Source organism: Sinocyclocheilus rhinocerous, unplaced genomic scaffold, assembly GCF_001515625.1.
Source record: "Sinocyclocheilus rhinocerous isolate Xijiao unplaced genomic scaffold, SAMN03320098_v1.1 scaffold23, whole genome shotgun sequence".
NCBI lineage: Eukaryota > Metazoa > Chordata > Actinopteri > Cypriniformes > Cyprinidae > Sinocyclocheilus > Sinocyclocheilus rhinocerous.
The window spans coordinates 64,933-92,741 of record NW_015644367.1 but is presented as its reverse complement, the minus strand read 5'-3'; the positions used below and the strand labels follow the sequence as shown (position 1 = coordinate 92,741).

The following is a 27,809-nucleotide window of genomic DNA, read 5'->3' as shown; positions in this document are numbered from 1 at the left end:
TAGTTTTTTGATGACACTGTTAAACCATTGCCAACATTTGACCACTTATTATTCTGCTCATCAGTTTGGATGTTATTTCATAACATTTTCTTCATATAAGATGCTGATGGAGTTGGGCATTCATCATTTATTAATGATTTGAAAATGCACTTGAATTTTTGATACTTGAATGACAAATTCCATATAGTAAATATGGATGTGTCCCTCGATATAGGAAACAGAGAGCCGTCTCTGTGTGTCCTGCAAGAAAGTCCTCATTACAATAAATGACTGCTGTGTTTAATATGGCATGTGTATATGGGTGCATATTTATGATTGTAAAATAAAGTGAAATATTCTGATGGTTTTTTTTTGTAAAGTTTTAGCACTTAATTTTTCACTTTATTCAAGGCTTGTGACACTGAAGACTGGAGTAATGGCTGCTGAAAATTCAGCTTTGCATCACAGGAAATATACCCCTCTATACCCCTTGTAAATGCAGCCTTTGTGAGCATAGGAGACAACATAAAATATTTAAAAATCATGTTTCCAACCTTTTGACAGGTGTAAATATATATATATTGCTTGTCAGTAACTGCATTACATAATCAGATTCCAAACATGAAATTACATTATTTTGTTTTACAAAATAATTTGTATAATTTGTAAAGAATTCATATTCATAACATATGAATTCTTAGTGATTCTGAATTTTCCTTAAAAAAAAAAAAAAAAGCCTGTTACTTTTTCAGAAAGTTTTGTAGAATTGCACACTCAGACCAGCCACTAGTCAGGTGAATATTGAGAGGCCACACAGCATATGTGTAATTTAAAATTTTAAAGATTTAATTAGGCTAATTATTAGCTTTTCACGACCCTGCAGTTCCTTCATCACCCCCTGTTTGGGAAACCCTGACAATGTAAGTTTTCATGCACTTCATGATTAATCAATAATGTGGTATATTAAGTTAGTTTAGTAAAGACGCTTCAGTTTTTCTACAAAAATGATTTTATCCTTAAATATGAAATATTTATATTTTATACAAAGGTATTATTTATTATATTATTTGTTATATATTTTATTGGGTATTAGATGAACAAAAGAGTAACATTAGTACACATTGACTGGGATGGATGATGAACTGAATAAAGGCATGTACCGTCTGTCCAGAAGAAATTCAATCTCTTGCTTGTAAACCATCGGTATATTCTAGATGTGTCCAGTAGGTGACAGTACTCAAACACCATGAACAACATTCAGTATGTCTTCTGCTGCTCTGTACTGAAGCCCCCGCGGTGTTGTAGTTCTGCGTTTACACCACTCAAACACACTTCTTCAGCTAAACAAGAGCTTTTGCTGTGGTAAGCCCATGACACCTTTTTAACTGACATATTAGAATTTTCATTAGAGAAATGCACGTCAAATTACATGAGCCGAGTTAGCTGGCACAGCATGTTTTTTTGTAGCTTGACAAATCAGACATGTGCATGTGTCATTTCTCATTATATCACATCATAATGTGAATGCATTTACTGAATTATAGTAGATGTGCTTGTTTGCCAATGCATTTACTACACAACTTATGTGTGCACGTGATTTAGCCAGTTAGCTGTGTAAATGACCCACCCTGTCAGTTTAAACTAGTAGCTGTGTTTTGGGAAATAATAGCTGGTTTCTATCTGGTCTAACCTGGCCATTAGCGGATCCAAGTTGGTTATTAACTGAATAAAGCTGATAGACCATCTTGGACCAGCAACAAACCAGCTATCACATGATCATAAAGTGGTCTAGCTGGTTTCTGAAACATGATAACTGGTTTCTAACAAGTCTGAGCTGGTCATTAGGTGGTGCAAGCTGGAAGACCATGTTGGATCAGCAACAAGGTTGTTAAGCTGGTTTTTGAATCAGTCAGCTAGTGACCAGTTTAGACAGATGCTAAAAATTAGCTAACGTTCTAAAGCACAACTGTGGATATGTATGCATCAGCATTTATTGATGTTTTGGAAACCGTCATGGTTCACATCCATTTTGGCAGGTTTGGGAGGGAGATCTCCTCTTATGTCATGCATGATGAGTGTGGATGTGAAGAAACTGAAAGTGAATGAGCTGAAAGAGGAGTTGCAGAAGCGTGGACTGGACACCCGAGGCCTCAAAGTGGATCTGATTGAGCGGCTGCAGGCGGCTCTGGAGGCTGAAAAGGAACCCACCTGCAATGATGAGACAGAAGCAGGTTCTCAAGTTTGCATTTGACAAGATCATTTGATGCATGTTTTGACTAATGATGATGAAAAACGCATTCGGCTGAAACGTTTCTGGTTTCATTGCATGTTTGCCTGTGACAGGTGTTGCAGAGGCTGGGAATGATGAGTTTTCTGACCAAGGGCAGATGGCTGGTGAGAAAGAGGGCTCTGATATACACCCCAGTGTTTCTGAAGTCCCTAAAGATGAAAATAAACCAGAGACTGTGAATGTACAACAGGCAATCATTGAGACAATCTCCAAGGAGGGTAAGACTGCAGCTGGCATTTTTGAGTTTGAATGGATTTCATCAGCAATTTAGATTTTTTTGACTCTCAGGCTTGTTCATGTAAACATAATTACGAGTTATGATATTTTCTAGTGGTCAAACGATATAGATTTATAGCTCTTATATATATATAGTATGAGATTATGAATTGCGCACAATAGTGCTTGTGTGAGAAGCAGCACAGTTGAGAAAATGAGCTCAGTGTGTGTGTGTGTGTGTGTGTGTAAACTCAATTTAAAGGTGGCAAATAACATGCTGCAGTGAAATTTATGTTTATTTTACATAATGTTTACTAAATTAGAAATAAATCATTTTGAAATGTTTCAATATGAAAAAATAGCTTGTTATTTTAACATATTATTTTCTTATAGTTTTCACAAATAGACATTTAAAAACATGAATAAAAGGAAGTAAACAGTAAGCGACAGTACACTCAGTAATCTTGTAAATCTCAAATTTGTTATTTTCTCAAATTAAGACCAGGTAATGCTAATTTTACATAAATTACACAGTGAATATTACATGACGGCCAACTGGATACAACGCAGCATAGAAATCAAGGATTTAAAGTTTGTCATTGATGCGTATTGAGTGACAGCAGAACTCTCCTGTCTGCATCCAGTTTGCACGTTCACGGCGCTGTAAAAACTAAAATCCCGTTTCCGACATTTATTGACTAGACAGAAAAACTTAAAGGCTGATGTCAATAATTTAAAAAATGCTAAATATCAACCTTGGCATTATATCAGTCTACCACTACACGATAAAAAGTTATTTTCTCCCAAAAGAAAGAATAGACTCTGAACAGTCTAAACGAGTTGTCAGTAATTCGCATCCCACTTCCGTGATGGCTACACGTCACAGCACATTTGCATAATGCCCACCTATGTTTTACATTAGCCGGCCGCAAACAACTTGACCCACCCACAAACACTGTAGCTTGTTTGTGTGGTTAACTTCAAGTCGAGATGAATACGAGTAAATTCGTTTTATTTTCACTTTCGAAAGATGAGGCTGCAAAGAATCAGTGGTTAAAATTCTGTTTTTCCACTGTAACACAGCAGTACAACTCCAATCTTTTGTTGTGTTTTACTCATTTTATTAGTTTTAGTGTATTATATTCTAATGCTTGTTTTGTCTTGTTTCAAATCATTTTAATTCATCTTGAGGCCCCTTTGGACGTTTGCTGAGGCGTAGCTTGCTGAGGCCCCTTGGTTGAGAACCTGTGCTTTATATTGAATATTTTATTCAGGGCTCCAGACTGCACCTAAAAAACGGTCGCATTCGCAACCAAAAATATTAATTTGCGAGTGATATATTTGCTGAAATTGCCACTGGCGACTATATAAATTTACATGTTATGATTTAAAAATTTGCACGTAATGTCTTTTTTTCCTGCTTGTTTTGCGATCACATCTTTTATGTTGTGGAAAAACAGTCCTCATCACTGCCAAACACCTGCTAAAAGCAGCTCCAGTTGTGACAGCATGAGAGAGATTGAAAATAACGGAGGTGTGCGAAGTAAAAGTGCAGAAAAGCAGTGTCTGTTTCGTGCACAGCTTGAGCAAACTACAACAGGTAAAGCAGTCAGCTGTCTGGACATTAGCAATATCGTTGACCATTCTCGTTTATAATCGATAAGTTACTAATATGGATTCTTGTTTTCAAGATCTTTAGTCTATATGTTGTGTAGGCCTGTCGCAATAATCAATACATCGAATTATCGCGCAGTATATGTACATGACCTCAATAATTTTTGGTGACGCAATATATCGCCCATTATATTTACTTATAAATTAATGTCACTGTGTTTATAGGGATCTGTGCCTTTGTGCATACGGACATCTGACTGCTAAGTAGTGATTGTGTTTTCCATCAATAGTGTGCACCCTTAATTTACAGAGAAAGGAAGGTCAGGGAAAAATCTCCATACAAGTTCTTTGTGCATTTTTCTTTTTTTGTACTAGTTACTTTGCACTTTTTGTTAGAAAATGTTTATTTACTATTTATTCAAGCTAATGTTTTGATACTTCATTTCCATGATCTAAATATTCTTAAAAATGTAAAGTTTGTTGTAATTTGGAAGTGTGTAGGCCTTCTTGCATTATTATGCTGTTACATTATGATTATATATTCAGTGGCATAAAATGGTCTTTAAAATGACAATAATATCGCTTATCACAATTACTTCTGGGGTAATCAATATATCAATTTCAATATATTGCACTATTCACGGTATTTAGAAGTGCCCACGATAACAATATAGTGCATATTCATTACCGTGATATATCGCATTACCGAATACCGGCACAAGTCTATGCACAACAAAAAGTTGTTATTGTGACAGGCCTAATGTTGTGTTCTGTTAATGCGATAACTTCATATTATTTGTAGCACACTTGCCGTCCAGTAATCTCAATATGCTTTGTGCCCGGTTACCTTTTAATACACAAAGTATCAGCTTTAAAATTCTGCCAAATTCATAACGAAATGCAAACAATGAATACTGTTTCGTCACTCTTTAATGTGGCATGAGCGATCGCTTTAGCACCTCAGTTCAAGCGGCATGTGAACCCATCATATCTTTCTCTTTACTACTATAGTACGAAATAAACATGAATGGACATCAAAAGGTAAATTATAAGATACAGTACAATTTACTGAAATGTCTCATGTAATCGCTCATGCAGTGTTTCAAACTGTGGAAAATGTGTAAAGATTGTAAACAATGCCACGCAACAATACATTTACCTCAGAATAACCATTCGGCGTCTATAAGCTCATCAATCAGCTAGAAAAATATAACTATAAAGAGGAGCATTTTGCTAAATATGTGTACTATATCGCATATTCATATTTTTACTTAACCTGTTGTCTGCGTGATAAGAAAGAATGCAAGGAGCTAAAGGTAAAATTCAACACCTCTTATATAGTTGCATGTTACTAATGAAGAAAAACAGACTGGATGTGTGCAAGATGTATGACAACATTTATAGGATGCATTGAGGAGGAGCCCAAACTACATCCAATGGCCACGTGATGCTGAAATAATTATGGTCTGCGATATTGGCACAGATTCTGTGTAATAAACAATTCTTTGAGACTCTCAAGTTGGAAAAGATGTTTAAGTGAACCTTAGTTCCCAGGACATCTACAAGATGGATTAAAATGCTGATAAAGACAAGAAAAGATGAGACATAAACACATGACAGTATGACTAAAATGTTGATGTGTTAAAATAAATAAATAAATACAACGCGTTTATTCTGTGGCACTTAAAAAAATTATTTGGCGTCTAATTTTGTTTCTTATAGGAGCCAATGGCTCCTTAATTGATTTTTTTTTTTTGTCTAGAGCCATGTTATTGTTTCACAGAACATGAAGTGGCACCAGTAAAGGTGAAAAATGAGAATGAGATAAAGACGGAGCAACAAGAACAGCAGCGTTCTGACCCCGGCAGTGAATGGGAAGATCAAGAGAGCCAACAGAATGCAGAAAGCAAGACTGAACAAGACGCACATGCACATTATGGCCACAAGAGGCACTATGATGAAAGCCACGGTTACAGCTATTATGAACACCGTGAAGACAGGAGGTGAATTTACCACAATGCTTTTGTTTTAATCCTATATCGGCATTAGGATTTTGACTTAATGCACACTAACAAGTGCTATTACATTTACATTGTGATTTTCTTAATCACAGGTCCCACTCAACTCTGCCTCCTGCTGAAGAGGATGAGGAAGACTTTGATGGCACACTAGTGGTCATTGATGCTTGTATGTGAGGGCTTGTTTTGTGTAATTATGATTTATGATGTCTCTATAATAGTCATAATAATGGAATTCTCTCTGTAAACCTCAACAGATAACTGCGACTTGCACTTCAAAGTCTCTCGAGACCGTTGCAGCGGCTATCCTTTAACCATCGAGGGGTTTGCTTACCTATGGTCTGGAGCACGAGCAACATATGGTGTAAATAAGGGACACGTGTGCTATGAGCTGAAGGTAATGAACACTACTGTTCAAAAGTTTGAGGTCTGTAATGTTTTTTTTATGTTTATACTCTTAGGCTTACCAAGGCTGCATTTATTTGATCAAAATGCAGTCAAAATAGTGATATTGTAAAATATTATTACAATGTAAAATAACTATTTTCTCTTTCGATTTTAAAATGTAGTTTATTCCTGCGGCCATTATTCAGTATTCAGGGTCACGTGAAACTTCAAAAATCATGTGCTGATTTGGTGCTTTAAGGGTTAGTTCACCCAAAAATGAAAATTCTGTCATTAATTACTCACTCTCATGTCGTTCCAAACCCGTAAGACCTTTGTTCATCTTCAGAACACAAATTAAGATATTTTTGATGAAATGTGAGAGCTCTCAGATCCTGCATAGACAGCAACTGTAATGTTCCCAGGTCCAGAAACGTAGTAAGGACATTGTTAAAATAATCCATGTGACATCAGTGGTTCAACCGCAATGTTATGAAGCTACGAAAATATTTTTGTGCAAATAAAAAAAAAAAACTTTCTTCAACAATTTATTCTCTCTGTCAGTCTTTGACACATTTACGGGTGAACACTTTCCAAAAATGCTGTTTGAACAATCCAAAATCTTCTTTTCAGTCTAAAAATTAATATTGTGTATGATAAAAAATGACTCATTCACAATTCTATACATTTGAATTGGCGTGTAGCATTCACTCATAAACCAATTGAGAACCAATGATGTTTTGGCATCTATGGGCATTTATATGCACTATAATACGCAAACTATAAACAATTTTTAAATAATTACATTTCACATTTCAAACTTTTGTCAGTAAAGATGTGAGAGCAATTGCAAAAAAAGCAAAAATTGTCTAGCAGATTTGATGACTTCCCTATAAAAACTAATGATCGCTGTGCTAACTAATGTGTGTTCACTATATTTAAAACTTGCAAGTCTCAAATCTCATTCTTAATTCTACACATTTGAACTGGTGTATAGAGTTCACTCACAAACCAACTGAAAACCAATGGGAATATTCACATGCACAATAAAACACTATCAAAATTACGATAAAAAAATTAAATAAAACCCATATGCACGCTATATTTCGAGCCTTAGTCTCAAGTCCAATGCTATCTCACAACCAATTCGTACATATTTTACAGGGTGGCTAAATCGTACAAATTCATACAACCTCACTCGTACGATTTTGTACGATTTGTCTAGACTCCAGTTACAGGTAGGTTTAGGGGCGGGGTTAGGGGTAAGTCATTCGTACGAATTCATACGAATTGGGGAACTCGTAAAATACGTACGATTTAGCAAAAATCTTACAAATTCATATGACCTCACTCATACAATTTCATATGATTTTTGCTAGCCACCTCGTAATATATGCAAGAATTGCCATGAGATCGAGTTGTCAAATCTCAAAAAAATTGAATAGAAAAAAATTATTTGATGTTAATGATGACATTCAAACAAAACAAAACCAAGTGCGCAACAACAGTGAGTGTCTGCGCGGATTAACGGCTGCTTTTGATTGTGTTTGTGCATATTTGTGTCTGTGCTGAAGTAGTGACAGTACTGATCTGAATTTAAAAGACCCCCTGTTGTTCTTCTCAGAGTTAAAAGCCTCACATCACAGCGCTTTCGCCTTTGAGAAACATCCAGCCTATAGGTACTTCATATGGGTACGGACCACGCTGGTTGTAGTCCCTACCAGCTGTTTTTGTAGGCATTAAACTGCCAGAATTTTAAAAGACGATATCTCCGTTTGCATTGAACTTTCAGCTTCGTAACTTTGCGGATATTGTTTATGCTCAAACAGCAACATTACACACTAACTAACGTTAAAAAAGTGAAATCGCAGTGAACCACCCCTTTAAAATACATTCAGAATGATCACAAATTCAAGACATAGGGGCAGAAAATGTGTATATTTATACCACTTCATATAGTTTTTCATCAATTTCACACGGAAGAGTGCCTTTTTTCTCCATAAATTACCATATAAAAATGTGATAGATTATTTTTTTTTCCAAACAAAGCCACAGCACTGTTTTGCGTCTTTGAGCAACATGATGGTGATTCGTTCCTGAATGAATCACTCGTTTAAATGATTTGGTTCAGTCGCAATGAATCACTTATTAACAGTGACTTGCTGCCACCTACTGGCGGTTGTAATTTCACATTTAAAGTATATTTTCATTTTTTTTATTATTTCAAATATCAGTAATTCAATGTTTTATGTTTAATATATGAAAACATTATTTATGCATTTGTAACTGCAGGTTAAATGCATTCATGTTCTGCATTAAACAGTGTGTAAACACATCTAAATGCCAATTCAGGTGCAGCTTATGTCTGGATTGCAAAGATTAATTTTGTTGATACTGATTTCATTTGCTTGGTAACAGCCCAAATGTCTTATTATTCTAATTCAGTGATTAAATATAAGAATTTGACTCAAAAGGTAATGCACACTTATAGAAAAATGGCTTTATAAAGGTAAAATGCCCATAAAAGATAAAAATCTATTTAAACTTATTGGAAAAGATAAATTTCTATCTGACCACCACACAGAATATGAAGATATTTTGTTTTCTTTTTAATTTATACACATTAAATATTAATGTAATAAAATGTGTATTTCCATTACAGGTTTAGGTCTTAAATTTCATATAAGGTGGTATTAAAAAGGTCTTAAAAAGTCTTAAATTTAACTTGTTCATGTCTGCAGAAACCCTGCTTCCGCCATTTTAGAGAGTATCACAATGCATACGCAATCTTTCCCCTAAGCGTAAACAACGCTGATTACGCAGATTACGTTCATATGCGCGCTTTCTCCCCCGAACGTAAACAACGCTGATTACGTCGATTACGCTCTTGGGTACTCTCCAAAATGGAGGAAGATGTAACTCGGGGGAGAAGAATTGTTAAATAAATTGTTATTTTTGTTTTCTTTGCGCTCAAAAAGTATTCTCGTAGCTTCGCAAAACTGAAGTTGAGCCACTGATGTCACAGGGACTGTTTTACCGATGTCCTTACTACGTTTTTGGACCTGGGCACATTACAGTTGTGTTGCTATCTGTGCAGGGTCTGAGAGTTCTAACATTTCATCAAAAATATCTTAAATTGTGTTCCGAAGATGAACGAAGGTCTTACGGGTTTGGAACAACATGAGGGTGAGTAATTAATGACAGAATTTTCATTTTGGGGTGAACTAACCCTTTAAGAAATATTTCTTATTATTATGAATGTTGAAAACAGTTGTGCTGCTTAATATTTTGTGGAAACCGTGATACATCCATTCTTAGGATTTTTTAATGCATAGAAAGAACAGCCTTTATTTGAAATAGAAATAATTTGTAATATTATAAATGTCTTAAAGGGATAGTTCACCCAAAAATGAAAATTTGATGTTTATCTGCTTACCCCCAGGGCATCCAAGATGTAGGTGACTTTGTTTCTTCAATAGAACACAAACAAAGATTTTTCACACAAACCGTTGCAGTCTGTCAGTCTTATAATGGAGGTGAATGGGAATCACGGCTAAAACATACTATAAAACAAATAAAAAACATACACAAACAAAACCAAATTAAACCCTGCGGCTCGTGACGATACATTGATGTGTAAAGACACAAAACGATCGGTCTGTGCAAGAAACTGAACAGTATTTATATAGTTTTTTTACCTCTGATTCACGCAATGTCCGAAATGTTCGAACTGTCCTGAGCAGCGGCGCATCCTCCTGAGCGCGTTCTCAACAGTAGGCGCGTGAGGCGTCTTCTTCTTCTTCTTCTTCTTCTTCTTCTTCTTCTTGCTTTAATGTGGATCGCAGACTTATAAGTGCATTACCGCCACCTATCTCTCAAGTGGACCATTGACACTCCTAATTGAGATTGTAGATAGTGTCAATGGTCTGTAATAAATAAAAACAAATAAATACTGTTCAGTTTCTTGCACAGACCGATCGTTTTGTGTCTTTACACATCAATGTATCGTCACGAGCCGCAGGGTTTAATTTGGTTTTGTTTGTGCATGTTTTTTTTAAGTTTTATTGTGATTCCCATTCACCTCCATTATAAGACTGACAGACTGCAATGGTTTGTGTTAAAAATCTCAGTTTGTGTTCTACTGAAGAAACAAAGTCACCTACATCTTGGATGCCCTGGGGGTACATTTTTGGGTGAACTATCCCTTTAACTGTCTCCTTTTATCAATTTAATCTGCCCTTGCTGAATAAAAGTATTAATTTCTTTCCAATCTTTCTGAGCCCATACTTTTGAATGGTAGTTTAGATTAGTTGTTTCTCTGTAGTTAATGTTTAAATCAATTTAATAGTTTACATAATCTTGGTTTTTGCCTCGAGGTTCTGGAATATCTACCAGTGAAGCATCTTCCCAGCAGTGAGCCTGACCCTCATGTCGTGAGAGTCGGGTGGTCTCTGGATTCCTGCAGCACACAGCTTGGTGAGGAATCACAAGCACACTCACAGACTTCGAGGGTTTGTTATAGAAATGATCTTTCTGGGTTCTTATGTAGGGAATTACTTTGTTTCAGGAGAGGAGGCAGTCTCTTATGGGTATGGCGGAACAGGGAAAAAGTCTACCTGTTGCAAATTTGAAGATTACGGAGAGAAATTTGGTGAAAGTGATGTCATTGGATGTTATATTGTAAGTGCTATTCTAAGTTTTATTCATTTTTTTCTTCTTCTTCAAAATTATGGAATCTGTCAACAAGTGGCTCTGTTGCAAAACCTGGTCAACTTTTTGCTGTATACTGCAAAATAAAGGTGCAGTCACATTTACCTACTTGAAATTTCACAAACAAAATCATTTAAATGAAGAATTTTGCCTGATAGATTTACAGTGAAAAAGAAATTGTACTATGCAAATTTCGTGTTGGGTTCAAGTTTGATTAACTTTAACACAAATTTACAGTGCTGACCAATAGTAAGCCTCTTGGTTCGGCAGTGATCTCTGTGTGGGCAGAGATTCGTAACGCAAAGCAAAACTGAAGATCTTCAATATACAAAGCACTCATTCTAGTAGTATCTACTCATCCAGTTTTGTATAAAACTTTAATATTATAAAATGATGAATAAAACAAAGAGGCTATTTGGAAAGCACTTATTTAGGATTGGTTTGTTTAATAGCTGGCAGAATAGCTTTGGATGTTTATTATTTTTGTATTATCATTAACTGCTTTCTTTTTGTACAAAATGCATTGATCAACAGTAAATGTGACAACACCTTGTGGCGTCATCTTAAATAAAATAAAATGCCTATAAGTGACTGATATGGAACGGACTACATAGACTGCAGTTTCAGGTGTTGCACAAATCGATTCTAATTGAGTTTAGCATTAGCATGTTGCTACGCTAACAATATGATGCTCATCTGAAAATAAAAATATATAAAATGCTCTAATTTTAATTTGATTGAACAGCATTGGGATGGGACCCTCTGTCAAGGTAGGCAGCTTACTAGGTTTTGGAACTGAGAGAATAATGAAAGGAAAGCAAAATAACAAACATTTAACTACCTAAATAAAGTAGTTGACATGATAAACAGTTTCATATTTGTCTTTTACAGGACTTTGACAGTCATGAGCAGGTGGAAATGGCTTTCTCAAAGAACGGGAAGTGGCTTGATGTGGCATTTCACGTATCTAAAGAAGAACTGGCTGGTCGTGCACTGTATCCTCACATCCTGGTGAAGAACTGCTCTGTTGGGTTTAACTTCGGGCAACGAGCGGATCCGTTCTTTCCTTTGCAAGATGGTTACACATTCATCGGGGCTGTCAACATAGAGAACAGGGTCAGAGGAACTGTTGGTCCCACCAACAAATCTGATTGTGAGGTAAATTCTCCTGATTAGCTCCGTACAGGTAGTGTGAGCATTAGATTTTATGTTTCACTTTGTCTTTGCAGTAAAGATTTATATAACATCATCTTTAAGACAAATGACATATGTCATATTTGACATTTTTGACAAAATCTTACACTAGATAGAACACTATCGTTCAAAATTTTGGGGTCAGTAATGCCGGGTTCAGACTACACGATATTTTTGTCGGTCACGATAGTCACTGTGTCAGATTACACGATTTTGACTCCTAAAATCTTGTCGTGTCGTGGACAAGAAACATGTCAGACTACACGTTGCTTCCCGACCATTCATCGCGTGCCGTCTTTAACGACGCGCGCGGTGTCATCGAGAAGGCGGAACTAGCGACTGACTTCTATAGCACTTCCGCTATAGTTCGCCAGCATAACCAATGTGACAGAACTCGTCGTGGACGACGGGAAAAAAATTAAACATGCTAGTCTTTCTGTCGTGATGTCGTGAAGCATCGCAGACGCGGAATCAGTTGTCGTCCACTATGACACACTACACGAGCTGAAACGATGGAATCTTGCGTCCCGACGCCCATTGTCGTTTACGAATCCCCACGACACCCGACGTCAAGCAAATCGTGGCAAAATCGGGCTAAAATCGTGTAGTCTGAACCGGGCATAAGATGTTACTTGAGCATCAAATCTGCAAAAAAAATCAGCTTTGCCATTATAGGAATAAATGTCATTAAGTTTTTGTTGTTGTTGTTGTTGTTTAATAATAGTTCACAATAATATTTTTTACTATATTTTTGATCAAATAAATTCTCCCTAGGTGAGCATAAGAGACTTTTCCAAAACATTAACAAAACATAGCATCCCTAACTGTGGAATGGTAGTATATATGGTCTTAAATAAATGTGTACTGTCCAGAGAATATAATTTTTGTCTGTAGGTCCTGATGATGGTTGGTCTTCCTGCTTGCGGTAAAACCACATGGGCCACTAAGCATGCAAAGATGAACCCAGAGAAGAAGTACAACATCCTGGGCACAAACGCCATCATGGAGAAAATGAAGGTAGGATCAGCATGTTTAAAAGTGTTTTATTGTTCACATTTGAAAAGAAATCGTGTTTTTGGGTCCAAAACAAGTGCAATCGAATGGAACAGTTTTTTTTTTGTTTTTTTTTGTGATGTAAATAATTGTATAAAAATATACAATTTACTGTTCAAAAGTTTGGGCTTAGTGAGATTTTTTTGTTTGTTTTTTGAAAGAAAGAAATGAAAACTTTTATTCAGCAATGATGCATTGAATCGTTCTAAAGTGACAGTGAAGACACTTATAATGTTACAAAAGATTTCTGTTTTAAATAAATGCTTTTTTTACTTATTACATTATACTAATTACATATTAAAATATATTTAAAATAGAAAAGTTATTTAAATTGTAATAATATTTCACAGTATTATTGTTTTTGATCAAATAAATTGTGAACATAAGAGACTTATTTAAAAAAAAAATTAAAATCTTACCGGCCCCAATTTTTTTAACGTTAGTGTATATTTCTAAAAAAAAAACTTTTATGGTCTTTAAATGGTTCTGTTATGGTCTTAGATGATGGGATTGCGTCGCCAGCGAAACTATGCTGGGCGCTGGGACATCCTGATTCAGCAGGCCACTCAGTGCCTGAACCGACTGATCCAGATTGCTGCCCGCAAAAGACGGAACTACATTTTGGATCAGGTACTGTAAACACCTTCCTGTGATTCCCAGTGAAGACATAGCTATGAATGAGCTCCGATGTTCTTTTTCTAATTTGTAAGAAGCAGTATTTGATTGAATATTGTATACTGAAGTGTTAGAATATTTGTTAGCATCAAACATGTTCTTTTTAGCGTTTCAATTATCTTGCATTTCCTGTGAGCCTATCTGATAATGTACTGGTAGCCCGTGACTGTATTAAGATGCTGAGAGACAAGTAATCTCAGCCTGGTGAGTAAGAAAAAGACGTTTTGTTGCAATAGTAATATAAGAAATAGCCTTGCTTTTAAATAGATGTCCATTATCCTGTTTCAGTAACAAGGTAAGTGGTAAAACTAACCTTCTTAGTTTTTCAGGGCAGAGCTGGTTTGTAAGGTAGGTAGAGTCACACGGACCCAAACTGTTGAGTCTGTAAGTATTCTCAGGTAAGTGATATATGTCTATATGTCTGTCTATAGACCTGAAGCACCACAAAGAGACGCATGAGTCAAGGTAAGTAAAGGAGACCCTTTTAGAATAGGAAAGCTTTTTTCTTAGCTCTTATTTTAAGTATTTTGTGAGTATAGATGATGTTTATTTGCATTACATCTTAAATATACAGTTATTGTATTAAATTGAATTTACAATTAAACTGGTTATTGTACATGAGCTAGACAACATTCTGGGTTCCCATGGACATGGAAATATCAGAGAATTTTAAATGTATTTATTTATTTTTTATTTTTTTGAAAAGCGAGAACCCGTTCTGAATAGAATTATAATAAAATAATATACTGAAACCAAAGTATTCTTTCTCATGTTGTTTTGTTATTTTAACATTTCTGGAATATTGGTATTTCTCTGCCAGTGGAACAGAATATTGTTATAAAATATTTAGTCTTTTCGAGTCTTGTATCGAATTTCACATTAATCGGTTTTTGAGCACATAATTGCAAACAAAATGTTGTCTTTTTTTGGTTCCTTATTCTACTTTGCACATGGTGGAGCTGAAATTATCTCTGAAATCTGATTATTACAATTTGACATCAGGCTTTTGTAGGAATGCCATAATAATAAAAAATGACTATGCTCTAAATTGTCTTGTTAAAGTAATAACAAAATCAAAATTGACATTTTTTTTATTGAATGTTGCGGTGTTTATTATAAAATACACATCTGTGCACATCTTTTTTTAAATTTTTTTTTTTACTTGTGTCTGTATGTGTAAACTAGCACATAAAATGTCCCCATCGCAATGATATATGATCGCAGATGATTGTAATTTCAATTTCATGTCACCTTTAAACTAGAAAGTTAAGCTTTCAAATATTTAATGGGTTTTATAAACTATTATAAAATATTAACTGTTATAACTGTTTTCAAAGGAACAAAAAGGAAGGCTTCCTAAGGAAGCATCCATTAAGCTATTTCAATCTTCTTTCTTTTAAAGCATTTTGACACTAAAAATTATAGTCATATAAATTAATTTATCCCAGGGTTTAGAATATACTGTATATACTCAAGGGAAAAAAAATGTGGCAAATTTAGAACTGCGGGTCCCTAGTTACATATTTGTTTCAGGATCCAGGTCCTCACAGACACCTCTGTACGGTAAGTGTGAGGTGTTGTAAGAGTCCATCAGTAGGTGCAAGAAAAGAAAGAAAAACCACTCTCACTTCATTGCAGGGTTCCAGATTTTCTCCTGGGAAAAGCAAAGCCAGAATACAAAACACACAATAATGAACAGCTTCTGCTTCTTTCTTCTCACTATTGCTAGACAAATGTATATGGATCAGCCCAGAGACGAAAAATGCATCCTTTTGAAGGGTTTCATCGCAAGGCTATTGTAATTTGTCCCACGGACGAGGATTTAAAAGAGCGAACGTTTAAGCAAACTCATGAGGAAGGGAAGGATGTGCCCGATCATGCTGTTTTAGAAATGAAAGGTAGGAGCGCTGCTATGTGAAACAATAGAAATCAGAGAAGATAACAGATCTGCATCACTTTTGCTTTTTGGTTTGTAATTAGACTTTAAAGACACATATCACTTCATCAAAGAAAACGGCTTTATATGTTGGACCTCTGTCCTCAGTTTGATTGGGTCCTTTTGATCATCCCACCCTCACCTCCATGTCTTTATGATACACGAGATGCTGCAAACCAAGCAAGTGCATTCTTGTTTTTAAAGAATTCATTAAAGATAAGAATTCATACTAATACTGTCCTTTTAGTCATAATAAATACACATTAGTTCCAAAAATCCCTTTTTCCAAACATGCTATTGAGGTTGCACTTGGTTTGCAATAGTGTTCGTGATTTACACTTCTTCTGTTTTGATACGAATTATTTTCTTGCATCATTTTCCCACCCTTCTTTAGCAATATTCTGTCGGTGAAGTCAGCATTTTATCAAGTTTCTCTTTTTGTCTTCTGGTGGTGTGATCTGTCCCACCTTCTTTCCTCTTTCCGTGGCTTTGAAGCCAACTTTGTGCTGCCAGAGGTTGGAGACTTCCTGGATGAAGTGACCTACGTTGCGCTGCAAAGAGAAGAGGCTGATGAGCTGGTCGAACGGTACAATGAGGAGGGCCGGAAGGCTGGGCCTCCGCCTGAGAAACGCTTCGATAACTGGGGACACCGTAGACGTGAAAGCGGCTACCAGCGGTACGACAACCACGGAGGGTTGAGAGGAGGTGAATTGACCTTATTAGTGTGTCATGCCAACTAATTAAAAAGTCTGTCATTAGTGTTTTTCGAGGCGTCCTCTTGCTCTCTGATGTTGTCAGGTTATAACCGTGATGGCTACAATCCGAACCGCTGGGGAGGGAATCACAAAGACCGTCGAGATGGATACAGCAGCAACCATCAGTCTGGAGGAAGCTACACTAACAACCCCTATGGCTCCTATAACAAAGAGGGATATAGCAGAGTGAGTCTGTACACAACCATGTATCTGTGACAGATATTTAGCTTCATGAGATTGATGTTTTTGTTTTGTTCTCACATTTTGTTTAGAGCTACAATCAGGGTTATAATCAAGGCTACAACCAGGATAACTATAGCCAAGGAAACTACAACCAAGGCTGCTATGGCAGCTACAACCAATACCCAGATTATGGGCAAGGTTACCATGACAATCAAGGATCTGGACAATCGTATAACCAACAGAACTACAATCAGCAGTATCAACAGGTGAGATACAAGCAATGTTCTATTAAAAACAACTTTTGCTCTGTTGACAGCATTTATGACAGCATCCTGTTGAATACCACAGAAAATCATTTTGATTTCTCGTTTTTAAAAAAAAAATTTTTAATGGTTTTGAAAGCATCTAATCTGCTGTTCTTGGTCAAATTTTACAAAATAGGAATATCCATCAACCTTTTATACATGGAGTTAGTATTGTGGATATAAATGTATGAATGGATTTCTGCAGTTTTATTATGGTTAATAATATCTAAATTACTAAAGCTTACAGCAGATGTTAGCACTCTACCCAAATGGTAATTTTCAGAAGGTATGGACAGTGCCCAACAATTTTTTTTTTTCATTTTGTAATAAAGAAAAAGAAGTTCATTTCAAAACTATTCATCACTATCCTTGTAATAAATATTTAAGTTTAACCAAAATATTTGTTCCTTTTGAAAATAGAAGAAAAATCTATCTCTCCGTTTATTCTTTTATTCAACTTTTAATATCTTTATTTTTTTGTGTTTTACAAGGTTATTACATTTCTGTCAATAACAGTTTTAAAGTGCTTGCCTTGGATTTATAGGTACGATTAACATAATAAAAAAATAAAAAAATCTTTAAAAACGTCTAACATTACTGAACTGTATTTTTCTTTCTTTTTTTTCTTTCTGTATTCCACCACTTGATCTAGTTCTATCTAATGTATTATTATTAAAAAAAGTGACCACATTTAAACATTATTAGAACAAGCTTGAGTCTAATGTTATGGAATCGATTACTAAGCTTGTCTGTTGTAGCGAATCCTTTCACTCAGAACCAGCTTAGAGTTATTTTGGCTTGGTTTCCATATGATTAAACTAGGAATAATAATAATGTGATATAACATTCAGTGTTTTTATTGAATAACCTTGAGTAACAACAATACAAGCTTTCTGCTTTTAAACCCTCTGAGTGAGACACTTGTCTGACTTAGATTGTAATGCATTACTGTAAATGCAATTTCTGTCCTTTTTTTATAAACTGAATGACTTTGTAATTGTCTGCATGCCACAGCAGCTGTTGATAGAGTTTACTTTATTTTTAAATATTCCTTGAATGTGTTGTAAAATCGTTTTTGTCTTGTAACATTTAAACACATTTTGTCATTATTAGATGAGATGATTGAAATGTAAAACTATATTCATAAAGATCAACATGTAGAAGTGGTAAAATATGTCCTTTTATTAATGCGTGATGTTTTTCTTCAGTATGCGCAGCAGTGGCAGCAGTATTATCAGAATCAGAGCCAGTGGAACCAGTACTACGCTCAATATGGGAATTACTCTGAACAGCAGGGCAGCCAGAGCTCACACGGCTCACAGTAATCAGGAAGCACCTCCGTAATCACACACACACGCCACGCTTCTCTACTTACAATACATCCTTCCCCTTTAACTACCATCATTTCATTTATTTTCTCTTTTGTACATCTTGTTAAACCAGTTGCACATTTTTCCAAAACATAGTAAGCTGACTGTTATAAGTTAATGATTGTTTTGAGCTAAAAGACTCCGTATAAACTTTACTGATATGATTATACTAGTTAGTACCACCAAACCCCTGAGTTTGAAATAAGAGCAGAGATATGACTGATGTCTAGTATATGTGAAAGATATTTTTATTGCGAGGTGCTTCTTGTTGTAGTACCACAAACAGCCTGCAGGTGTAAAAACTGAGATGTTTCCTCAACACTGATTGTTTTTTTTTGCCAAAAACAAGTTTTGTTTTGCCTAAATTCCATTTAATTTGGAATGTAGATGCTTTTCATATCAACTATCATGAGCCTTAATTTAACACGTTAAGACGTGACCGTAAAAAGCATGTTTTTTTGTTTAAATTGTAGTTGTTTAGTTTGATATACTCGTTGCCATCGCAACCACACAAGATGAGAAGATGAAGAATGTTGTGTTGAGAACTAAAAAGTTTTATTCTTCCTGATAATCCAAAATGCTAGCTGATTTTAAGAGTGTCGATGATCATCATGGCTGAGAATGTACTGCATTTTTCTCTGAAATGTTTAGTTCTTGATGTTCTTTGTGGATGTTATTTGTTCTGTCCTGTCCAGTCCAGTTTTGCTTTGAGAATTAAATTATAGAACACCACCGTGACTCTGATGATGATTTAAGATACAAACATGATGTACAATAGTGTTGTTATATATAGCCGGACTCATGAAATGAATGAAGCATCTCAATCACTTTTTAATTTATATTTTAATCACATCAGGCAGTGCTTTATGGAAAATACGTAAGCTTTATCATTCCTCAATAAATAAAAATCTATAGCCTAAACTCAAGATTTAGTAAAACAGACATTCAAGTTGGAGATGACAAAAGATCTAACAGAAAACATATAAGAAAAACAGTTTAAAATAGGTCCACAGTGTTTGTTTGAATCGACCCTTAATGTCACTCTCCCGCTCTTTTTTTCATTAATGCTCCTGCTCTAATACACCGAATGGACAAGAGCACTAATAAAGCAGATTGTGATCTTTTTGAATTGAGACAGGACTATTGTCTGAAATAAACAGTGATATAATACCCTTTGTCTCCTACTCAATGAATTGTTCATTACATAAGGCACAGTGATGCATTGTGGGTATTATATCAGCACCGAAATCACGTCCCTTAACAGAGGAGGTACATTCTTGCTGTTCGAGTTCAATACAGTTGTTCACAGTGTATATTTTCCATCAGTGTGAATATTAAGGCAACAGTTTTGTATTAATTGAACTGAACCTCGCTCTTCATGACAAAGGTAAGGCAGTCCGTCTGTCTCATATAAAGATGAGTGGTAGTGAGATTGATGATGTAGCAGTCATCCACCTTTGAGTGCTTGTGGAAATGTGAAGTCCATTGATCTGGTCCTCACTGGCAGTTGACGCTGGTGCATAGAGAGTTCTTACCGTACGGATCCACCGACAGGGTTTTAAAGAGCCCTGTGGGAGCAGTAATTCCTTAAATAAAATCCCTTCTGGGTAGAATTGCATCACATTTAATGAACGTCATGAACAATCTGTTGAAGACAATAGAACAAGACAGTTGGCGAGAAAGACGAGGACATGTTCTTCAGTCTTTTCTGTCCAGTGTATTTAACAGTTCCACCCCACACAAACAAACGGCCACATGCACAGACTAGTTCAGTCTGGTTCCTTTCGTTTATCTTTGTTCAGCTTCATTTCATCCATTTTCTCCTGTAGGAGAGAACTAGGGGCAGATGAACCTCGCACCCTTGCTGGTAGCGTAGCGCTCTGGGATGATAAGGCAGGTAGGTAACGTTAGTTTCAAAACGTGTATGCTACCCAGTCTTGCTCACCAAATTAGCTTTCTATGCAATGTATTTTTTGAAAATATCCACCATACTCGCTGTGAAAAAGTAGAGAATGTAGTTGGAAAAAAAAAGTGCTTCATGGAAATACCTTTTCAAGGGGTGGATGTTGTTTCTGGGAAGGAAGACGATCTTTCTGTTTGGCCACCGGTGTCCAATCTACTGGGTCCGTCTGAGTGGACCTGTCGGATAGTGTGGCCGCCTCTGCGTCGCTGTCTGATGAAGTTTGGCCCTTGGTGTGTTCAGATCCATTTCCATTAGGAAAGACAAATGCTTCCTCTTCAGAACCTGATTGAAAGGCGGGAAAACATGTAAATCATCTGCTAGTCTAACAATTCATTAAGGACTTGTGCGTGACATTCTGGACTATATAATCTTCTCTCCAATCAAACAGTTTCTAGAATTACAACACCTCCAATCCCATTTACAATCGAAAGCATGTAGCAAGTAATAGTTCATATCTATGACATAATGTACGTAAAGCCTATTATTAGCTATTTTAGTGTTGCAGTGTAACTGAAGTAGCGACAGACTTCCCTGTTGTACATCCAAGTGAAGCGATTTATCAAAAATAAAATAAAAAAGTAGGGCGGGACTTGATTCTGTCTATTGGTTGTTGATTTGGATGGAGGCTGATGTGAATGCGAGATTGAAATTGAATTTAGCGGCGGGGTGTAAGTGGGCTAAAAGCTTGAAGACAGTTTAAGAAAAATTATGAGGGTCAGTAAAAATGGAATGCATGGTTCAATCAATCACAATAAGTTCAATAACTTGCATTTAAAATTGATAAATAGATGAGGATAAGCCCAACCAAACTTCCTATTTCAATAAGAAATACATCGTCACAGAAAAAAAAATAAACAATGGCAGAATTTGGAAAAAGCATACTATTCTTAATATTTCTTCCACATTTGTATGATCACAGATGGTCCTGACATCGGTTTCCCAACCCAATCTCATGCGATAACGTAACTATTTTATAAGGTGGTATTTTCAATTGTTTCTAAAAAAAAAAAATTTAAGGCAAAAAAAGCAACCATGAAGATCTACCCCTAAACCTGAATTTAATTAGTTCGTATGTAAATGTACGAATTTCGAAAATGTTCGAATTCACCACCAATTCCTCAAAATATAAAATAGTTACAGATTACCATGAGAGTGTGTTGCATTTACTTCAGCTGTGGTAGTTTCATGTTTCATGATCACCCCATGGTCTCATTCTTGGTGCATAATAAAATAATTCTTAAATTTCATAATTTTATTTAACTGATTCATTTGATAAATGTGACCCTGGACCACAAAACCAGTCATAAGTGTCAGTTTTTTCAAAATTGAGATTTATACATGGTTTGATGTATGGTTTGTTAGAATTGGACAATATTTGGCCGAGATACAACTATTTGAAAATCTGGAATCTGAGGGTGCAAAAAAAAATCTAAAATATTGAGAAAATCTCCTTTAAAGTTGTCCAAATGAAGTTCTTAGCAATGCATATTACTAATCAAAAATTAAGTTTTGATATATTTACGGTAGGAAACTTACAAAATATCTTTACTTAATATCCTAATGATTTTTGGCATAAAAGAAAAATCTATAATTTTGACCCATACAATGCATTTTTGGCTATTGCTACAAATATACCCCAGCGACTTAAGACTGGTTTTGTGGTCCAGGGTCACAAATAAGCATTCAATAAATGGTATTGTTTACAGTCAAAAAGTCATTATCACAAAATTAACCTCTTCAGGAAGAGCACAAGGCCCCTCTTTGCTATGATCACTTTGTTGGGGGTTATTTTGCCTTAATGTATCAAGACTGATATAAAAAACTCACTCCAGCTGTTGCCCTTAGTGTGGAGGCTTGATACGGGGCCCGGGGTGCAGGGACAAGAGCTACTGGTCACCTGGAACCTCTTAATACACTCCATTCCCACCACATCCTTACAGTGCTTATGACAGTTTACTCCGCAGTCTGCAGAGAGAGAGGGGCAGCAGGGTTACGCTGGTGCAGAGGTGACAGTATATTGATCAGTACTGTATGTTCTAACCTTTGCAGTGGTAGCCCTGCTTTATGACTCCCCATAACTAATGGAAAATAGAGGAAAAAAAGTTAGACAATTTAGACAAGTCAAAATTGCACAAGTCCCTTGGTCCACAGTTTAAACACTCACAAATCCTCCGCAGGTGTCGCAGAATGTGGGCCTTTTGTACGTGGTCTCATGGAAGTTGTGGAGGTTGTGGAGGTTGAAGCCGAGCTTAGCACACACTGACATCCCACGCATGAAATATGAAGTGATTTCCGCTCTACTGATCTCTCCTTCCCTGAAAAATAAATAAAGCATGATGAGAACTGATTTGATTCATTTAAAGAATTTAACATACAGTAAGTCAATCAGGCCTAGAAACAATCAAATAAAATTAATTGCTCTTATCACATTTTTTTAAGCAGTAGTTTCCATCAGTACACTGAAAGTGATAAATCGTTAAACAAACAAACAAATGAACACTGTGGGTGTATACATTTTAAGGTAAGAGGTTTATTTTATTTATTTTTTTAAATATCATATCCTACAATTTTAAATATAGAATATAATGACGTTTTCTTGGGGTTAGAAAACCTGAGCTAACTTTGCCATGCCATAAAAAGGCTAAAAAAAATTTGTATATTTCAAAGGTCTACAGGGGTCCCCTGTGATACTGTATTTCCTGTTTTATGTTTTTCTCTGTCACATGACAACAGAATGGCTTCCTGCATGTTGGTTTCACCACACTCACTCACTTTAATTTAGCAAATAAAACTTCATCTGCCTTTAAAAAAAAACAAAGGAAAGCAAACAAACAAATAAATATAAATAAATACCAACTTATTTAAATACGTATTTTTATACTTAAGCCTTTTAATGAGGCGTGTTTTCGTTAATATAAAAGATGGCTTCAGAAAATGAAAGTATGTTCATCATAGAAAAAGTTTATGGGGTTTGGGGTCGGTATGTTTCTTTTCTTCTTCTTTTTAATAATGCTACAAAAGATTTCAATTTCAAATGAATGCTGTTCTTTTAAACTTTCTATTCATCAAAGGATCCAGATAAAAATGTATCAAGTTTTCCATAAAAATATTAAGCAGCAAAACAGTTCTCAACACTGATGATAATGAGAAATATTTCTGAAATCAGCATATTAGAATGATTTCTGAAGGATCATGGGACACTGAAAACTGGAGTAATGACTGCTGAAATTTCAGCTATGCATCACAGGAACAAATAAGATTTTAATATGTAATACAATTTAAAACAGTCATTTTAAATGGTAATAATATTGATCAAATAAATGCATTAGAGACTCCTTTTCAAAACATCAAAACATCTTACCGACCCCAAACTTTTAAACTAAAGAGTAAATATTCATTTCTGTCATAAACACAACCTTGTATGTTCTCAAAAGTCGCGTCTATCAGAGAGTAAAAGGCCTCATCTTACCTATCGCTCTCGTGTGTGCAGAAAGAGAAAGGGAAATTTGCAGCGATCTTCTCAAAGTCCTCCAGAGAAATGTAGCCGTCCATGTTCAAATCATAATTCTTCATGATAGACTGTAGGGGGCAACACAATCATTGTGTTCTTTAATGTAAGACGCTGACATCTAAAATGTGACATTTGGGCTTGAAGGGCCCACACGCTGTTAAGGAAGTGAGAGTGGACAGCCAGGAACCGGCCGTCGCAGTGTCACACTAAGGAACTGGCCCTAAAAGTGGGAATAAACACGTTTCTCACTTACATCCACCATCTGTTTAACGTGTTTCGAGATGGTGGCGGGATCCAGACGCGGAGTCACTCCCGATCCCCACTCTGCTACCACTGGGGGCTTTACCGGAGCTACGGGCTACAGCAAAGGGTGGTTAGAGACATGACAGTTTTGTTTTGACACTCAACACCAACTCGCATAAGACTAGCAACTGAGAAACGTTGCTGTGAAAACACTATACAAATGATGCTGGTTTATTTGTAAAACGCGAATGCTGTCACAGGCAGAGGCTTTATAGGAAATAATCAAAAAAGCTTGCACGTAACGACACCCACACTGAAAGCGACAAAGATAACGATCGTGCGTCTTTCAGCAATGTGTCTTTTTTGTGGTTTTCTTTGAAGTGTGTTTGCACAAAGAGGAGTGCGCTGAGCCCTGTACCCACACATTAGCACGGGATACTCCCTGTCTATAAACAGGTCACATACAAGGTCAGACTATATGAAAATACTGGCCAAGTCATGAATGGCAGCCTGTTGCATATGTAAAATAAGTCAACGTTTGTATATGCAGTCTTTAGATGTTAGAGACAACTATATTTTCGTACATTCTGTAGAAAACCGAGGTGCTGCTTGTTCCCACCGTTACGAAAATCAACCATGGTTTTACTACAAAAAACAAACAAACAAACAAACATGGTTACTGTAGTTAAACCATGGTAACTACAAATTAACCATGGTTTTGCCACACTAACCATAGTTTAACCGTGGTATTTGCAGTAAATCTGTGGTTATACAAATGGTAATCAATACGCCAAAAAAACATAGGTAATTTTCGTAAGGGCAATAATGCCAGGGTGCTGTTTGAGGTTACCAGGGTGTTCTGAGTGGTTTTAAGGGCGTTTCTATGTGGTTGCTACAGTGTTCCTACTGGTTTCTCGCTGCTCCATGTAAAAAGAGCACACCTCCGGTTCTCTATGATATGATGGTCTATATATGGTATTTGTCTGTGGGATTTTTCGTCTGTTATTTTTCGTAAAACTCACAGAATGATTATTGCAGCCAAAAATTAATCTCTTTCTCAAAAATTCTGATTTTATTGCTTGTTATTACTTGGAATATAAGGAACTACTATTTCAGTCTTTCTATTTCAAAATTTCATATTTATTTCAATGTGTTACTTGTCATTTCTTTGTAATTAATTGTGAAATTTACTAGTAATTTCTGAGTGAAAATTGTTACCCAAGTAAATCCTGCACCATTTTTTCTATGCATGTGTTAATGGCATTTTTAATATATATTTTTAAATAAATTAATATATATTTAATAAATTAATATATAAGAAATACATAAATTGTATCTAAATTATTATAAGTAGGGGTTGGCAAAAAATCGAATGCGAATCTCGTCAGTAAAGCCGCTTCTGGTGATTAGTAGTAAATCTCCAGCACGTGCGTTCAGATGGAGCGGCATTTACTACACAGAGCTGTAGTTCACTGACAAGTTACACAAAATCGCGTTCAAAATCGCTGGCGATTCATTGTCGCATTCGATTTTTTGCACAGCCCTAATTATACGTATAAGAAACGTCATTGAAACTAAACAATTGTCACTCAGAAATTGCTAGTAAATTTCACAATTAATAACAAAGAAACAGCAAGTAACATTGGATTAAGCATAAAAGACTGAAATAGTATTTTCTTATAAAACATCCTCCAATATTTTTTGTTTTATTTACAACTTAAAATTATTATTTTTTTTTACAGGGCCTAGGGGTTTGATTGAATCCTGAACATGACCTATAGCAAGGCCATATATGTACACAATTTACAGTGCAATGTTTATTTTGAGGGCCTCACCTGAATTTTGGGGTTCTTGGGCTCCTTGGTGTAGGAGAGCTCATATATCTCGTCCTCCGTATAACACAAGTCTAGCGAGAGCTGTGGGCAAGGCGGGGCAGAACGGTTACACATGAGAGGACGCCCACTGTTTGCAATCCACATCTCTCAGTGTCACACACAAACAGCCGAACATAACCACAACCAGATGAGGGCTGATTTTAAAAATACTAATTTCGACTTAAAAATAAATAGATGCAGGCCCTCTGTGGAAATGAAATAAAGGCATGTTTACATGCTTCTAAATAGGCACACTTATTCTGTGTACTGATGGGGCCTAGTCAGGTATTCAAAACCCATAACATGGGGCACAACAAACATTTCCGAGAAGAGAGGCTTTCCAGTAACACATTCGTCTGACAACAAATCCCTCTCAAACCACCGTTTTCCCTCTGTCTCACCGTTAGCAGGTGCAGCAGGTCTTTGTTGGCCTCAAACGGTGGGGTGCAGTCATGGATGGCCAACAAGTCGCTAATGTTGCTGTATAAATGCTGCAGTTTCCCCAGGTTGATCTTATCGTCCTCAAGGTAGTCTGGCAGTGCCTCGTTGAGGGAGATCAGGTCTTTGAGATGAACACCCAAGATGGGCACCTTGAATCCAGTGCATTCGTTGTACAAGCGCCTGTAGTTTGAATAGTTGCTGTAGGACGACAGGAGCTCGGTGAGCTCGCTGAGAGTCTGTGGGAAAACAACATGAATTGAGCCTTTATGAGAACTTAGATCTCATTCTGTTATTTTAATCGGAGCACTTTATGGTAGCACTTTTTTAACATTAGCTAATGTACTATTTAACCTATTTAACATAAAATATCAATAAATAATACATATTTATGAATCATGGTTGTTAATTTCAACATATACTATCATATTAATTTGAACAAATGAATATTACCACAATGTACACTACCGTTCAAACATTTGCATTTCAAAAGATCTCTTATTCTGCATTTATCTGATCAAAAATACAGTAAAAATTGTAATTTTCTGAAATATTATTACAATTTTAAATAACTTTTATATATATATATATATATAAATGTTCAAAACATATTGAAAACTGTGCTGCTTAATATTTTTGTGAAAACCATGATTAAGGAGTTTTTTGATGAACAGAACATTTAAAAAAGGCATTAATTTTAAATAGAAATCTTTTGTAATACTATAAATGTCTTTACTGTCACTTTTGATTAATGCATCCTTGCTAAATAAATGTATGAATTTTCTTTTCTTTTTAAATCTTATTTTTGAAACATAAATTAACAACCAACAAGTATATTTAACATTAAATTAACATTAACATACAGGAATAAATGCAATACAAATGACAGTTGTTCACTGTTAGTTTATGATACTTAATGCATTAACTAATGTTAACGAATTTAACCTTATTAAAATATTACCATTTTATCTTTTTTAATATTTAGCATTTATTATGCGCTGTGACGAGTGGGGGCGGGGCCGAGAGCCGTGGGAACGGAGCGAGGCCGGTGGAGTAATTGATAATGAGCGACACCTGCACCACTCACCGGTCTCGAGT

At 35.8% G+C, this 27,809-nt stretch overlaps 2 protein-coding genes across 10 annotated transcripts in view; one reads left to right on the top strand and one right to left on the bottom strand.

Moving 5' to 3' along the window:
* The first annotated feature begins 1,172 nt into the window (after positions 1-1,172).
* Positions 1,173-19,642, top strand: LOC107758236 (heterogeneous nuclear ribonucleoprotein U-like protein 1). 5 transcript variants are annotated; one of them, XM_016575918.1, is made up of 16 exons: positions 1,173-1,341; positions 2,016-2,210; positions 2,323-2,487; positions 5,862-6,102; positions 6,213-6,286; positions 6,375-6,514; positions 10,878-10,977; positions 11,069-11,181; positions 12,103-12,369; positions 13,300-13,422; positions 13,960-14,088; positions 15,863-16,031; positions 16,565-16,778; positions 16,864-17,010; positions 17,097-17,273; positions 18,521-19,642. In XM_016575918.1, exons 2-16 carry the CDS (start codon positions 2,039-2,041, stop codon positions 18,654-18,656), a joined length of 2,367 nt encoding a protein of 788 aa, XP_016431404.1. In that variant the 5' UTR covers positions 1,173-1,341; positions 2,016-2,038; the 3' UTR covers positions 18,657-19,642. The 5 variants fall into 5 exon arrangements, with proteins under 5 accessions (XP_016431404.1, XP_016431405.1, XP_016431402.1 ...); XM_016575919.1 differs by lacking the exon at positions 1,173-1,341 and adding an exon at positions 1,644-1,863 and having other exon boundaries at positions 5,883-6,102; positions 16,565-16,774; positions 16,868-17,010; XM_016575916.1 differs by lacking the exon at positions 1,173-1,341 and adding an exon at positions 1,644-1,863 and having other exon boundaries at positions 5,883-6,102.
* The window catches only part of LOC107758237 (RAS guanyl-releasing protein 1-like), a 24,459-nt gene continuing 16,156 nt past the window's right edge, over positions 19,507-27,809 (bottom strand). For 2 of the 5 annotated variants that reach the window (XM_016575921.1, XM_016575920.1), the window contains exons 9-17: positions 26,675-26,950; positions 26,235-26,315; positions 24,410-24,514; positions 24,115-24,224; positions 22,810-22,960; positions 22,687-22,723; positions 22,473-22,610; positions 20,731-20,927; positions 19,507-20,250 (exon numbers count right to left, since the gene is read on the bottom strand). In XM_016575921.1, coding sequence (XP_016431407.1) covers positions 20,089-20,250; positions 20,731-20,927; positions 22,473-22,610; positions 22,687-22,723; positions 22,810-22,960; positions 24,115-24,224; positions 24,410-24,514; positions 26,235-26,315; positions 26,675-26,950 — 1,257 coding nt within the window. In that variant the 3' untranslated portion in view covers positions 19,507-20,088. Of the gene's footprint in view, positions 20,563-20,730; positions 20,928-22,472; positions 22,611-22,686; positions 22,724-22,809; positions 22,961-24,114; positions 24,225-24,409; positions 24,515-26,234; positions 26,316-26,674; positions 26,951-27,809 lie in introns of all 5 variants that reach the window. The other 3 variants (XM_016575922.1, XM_016575925.1, XM_016575924.1) reach the window with 3 other exon arrangements.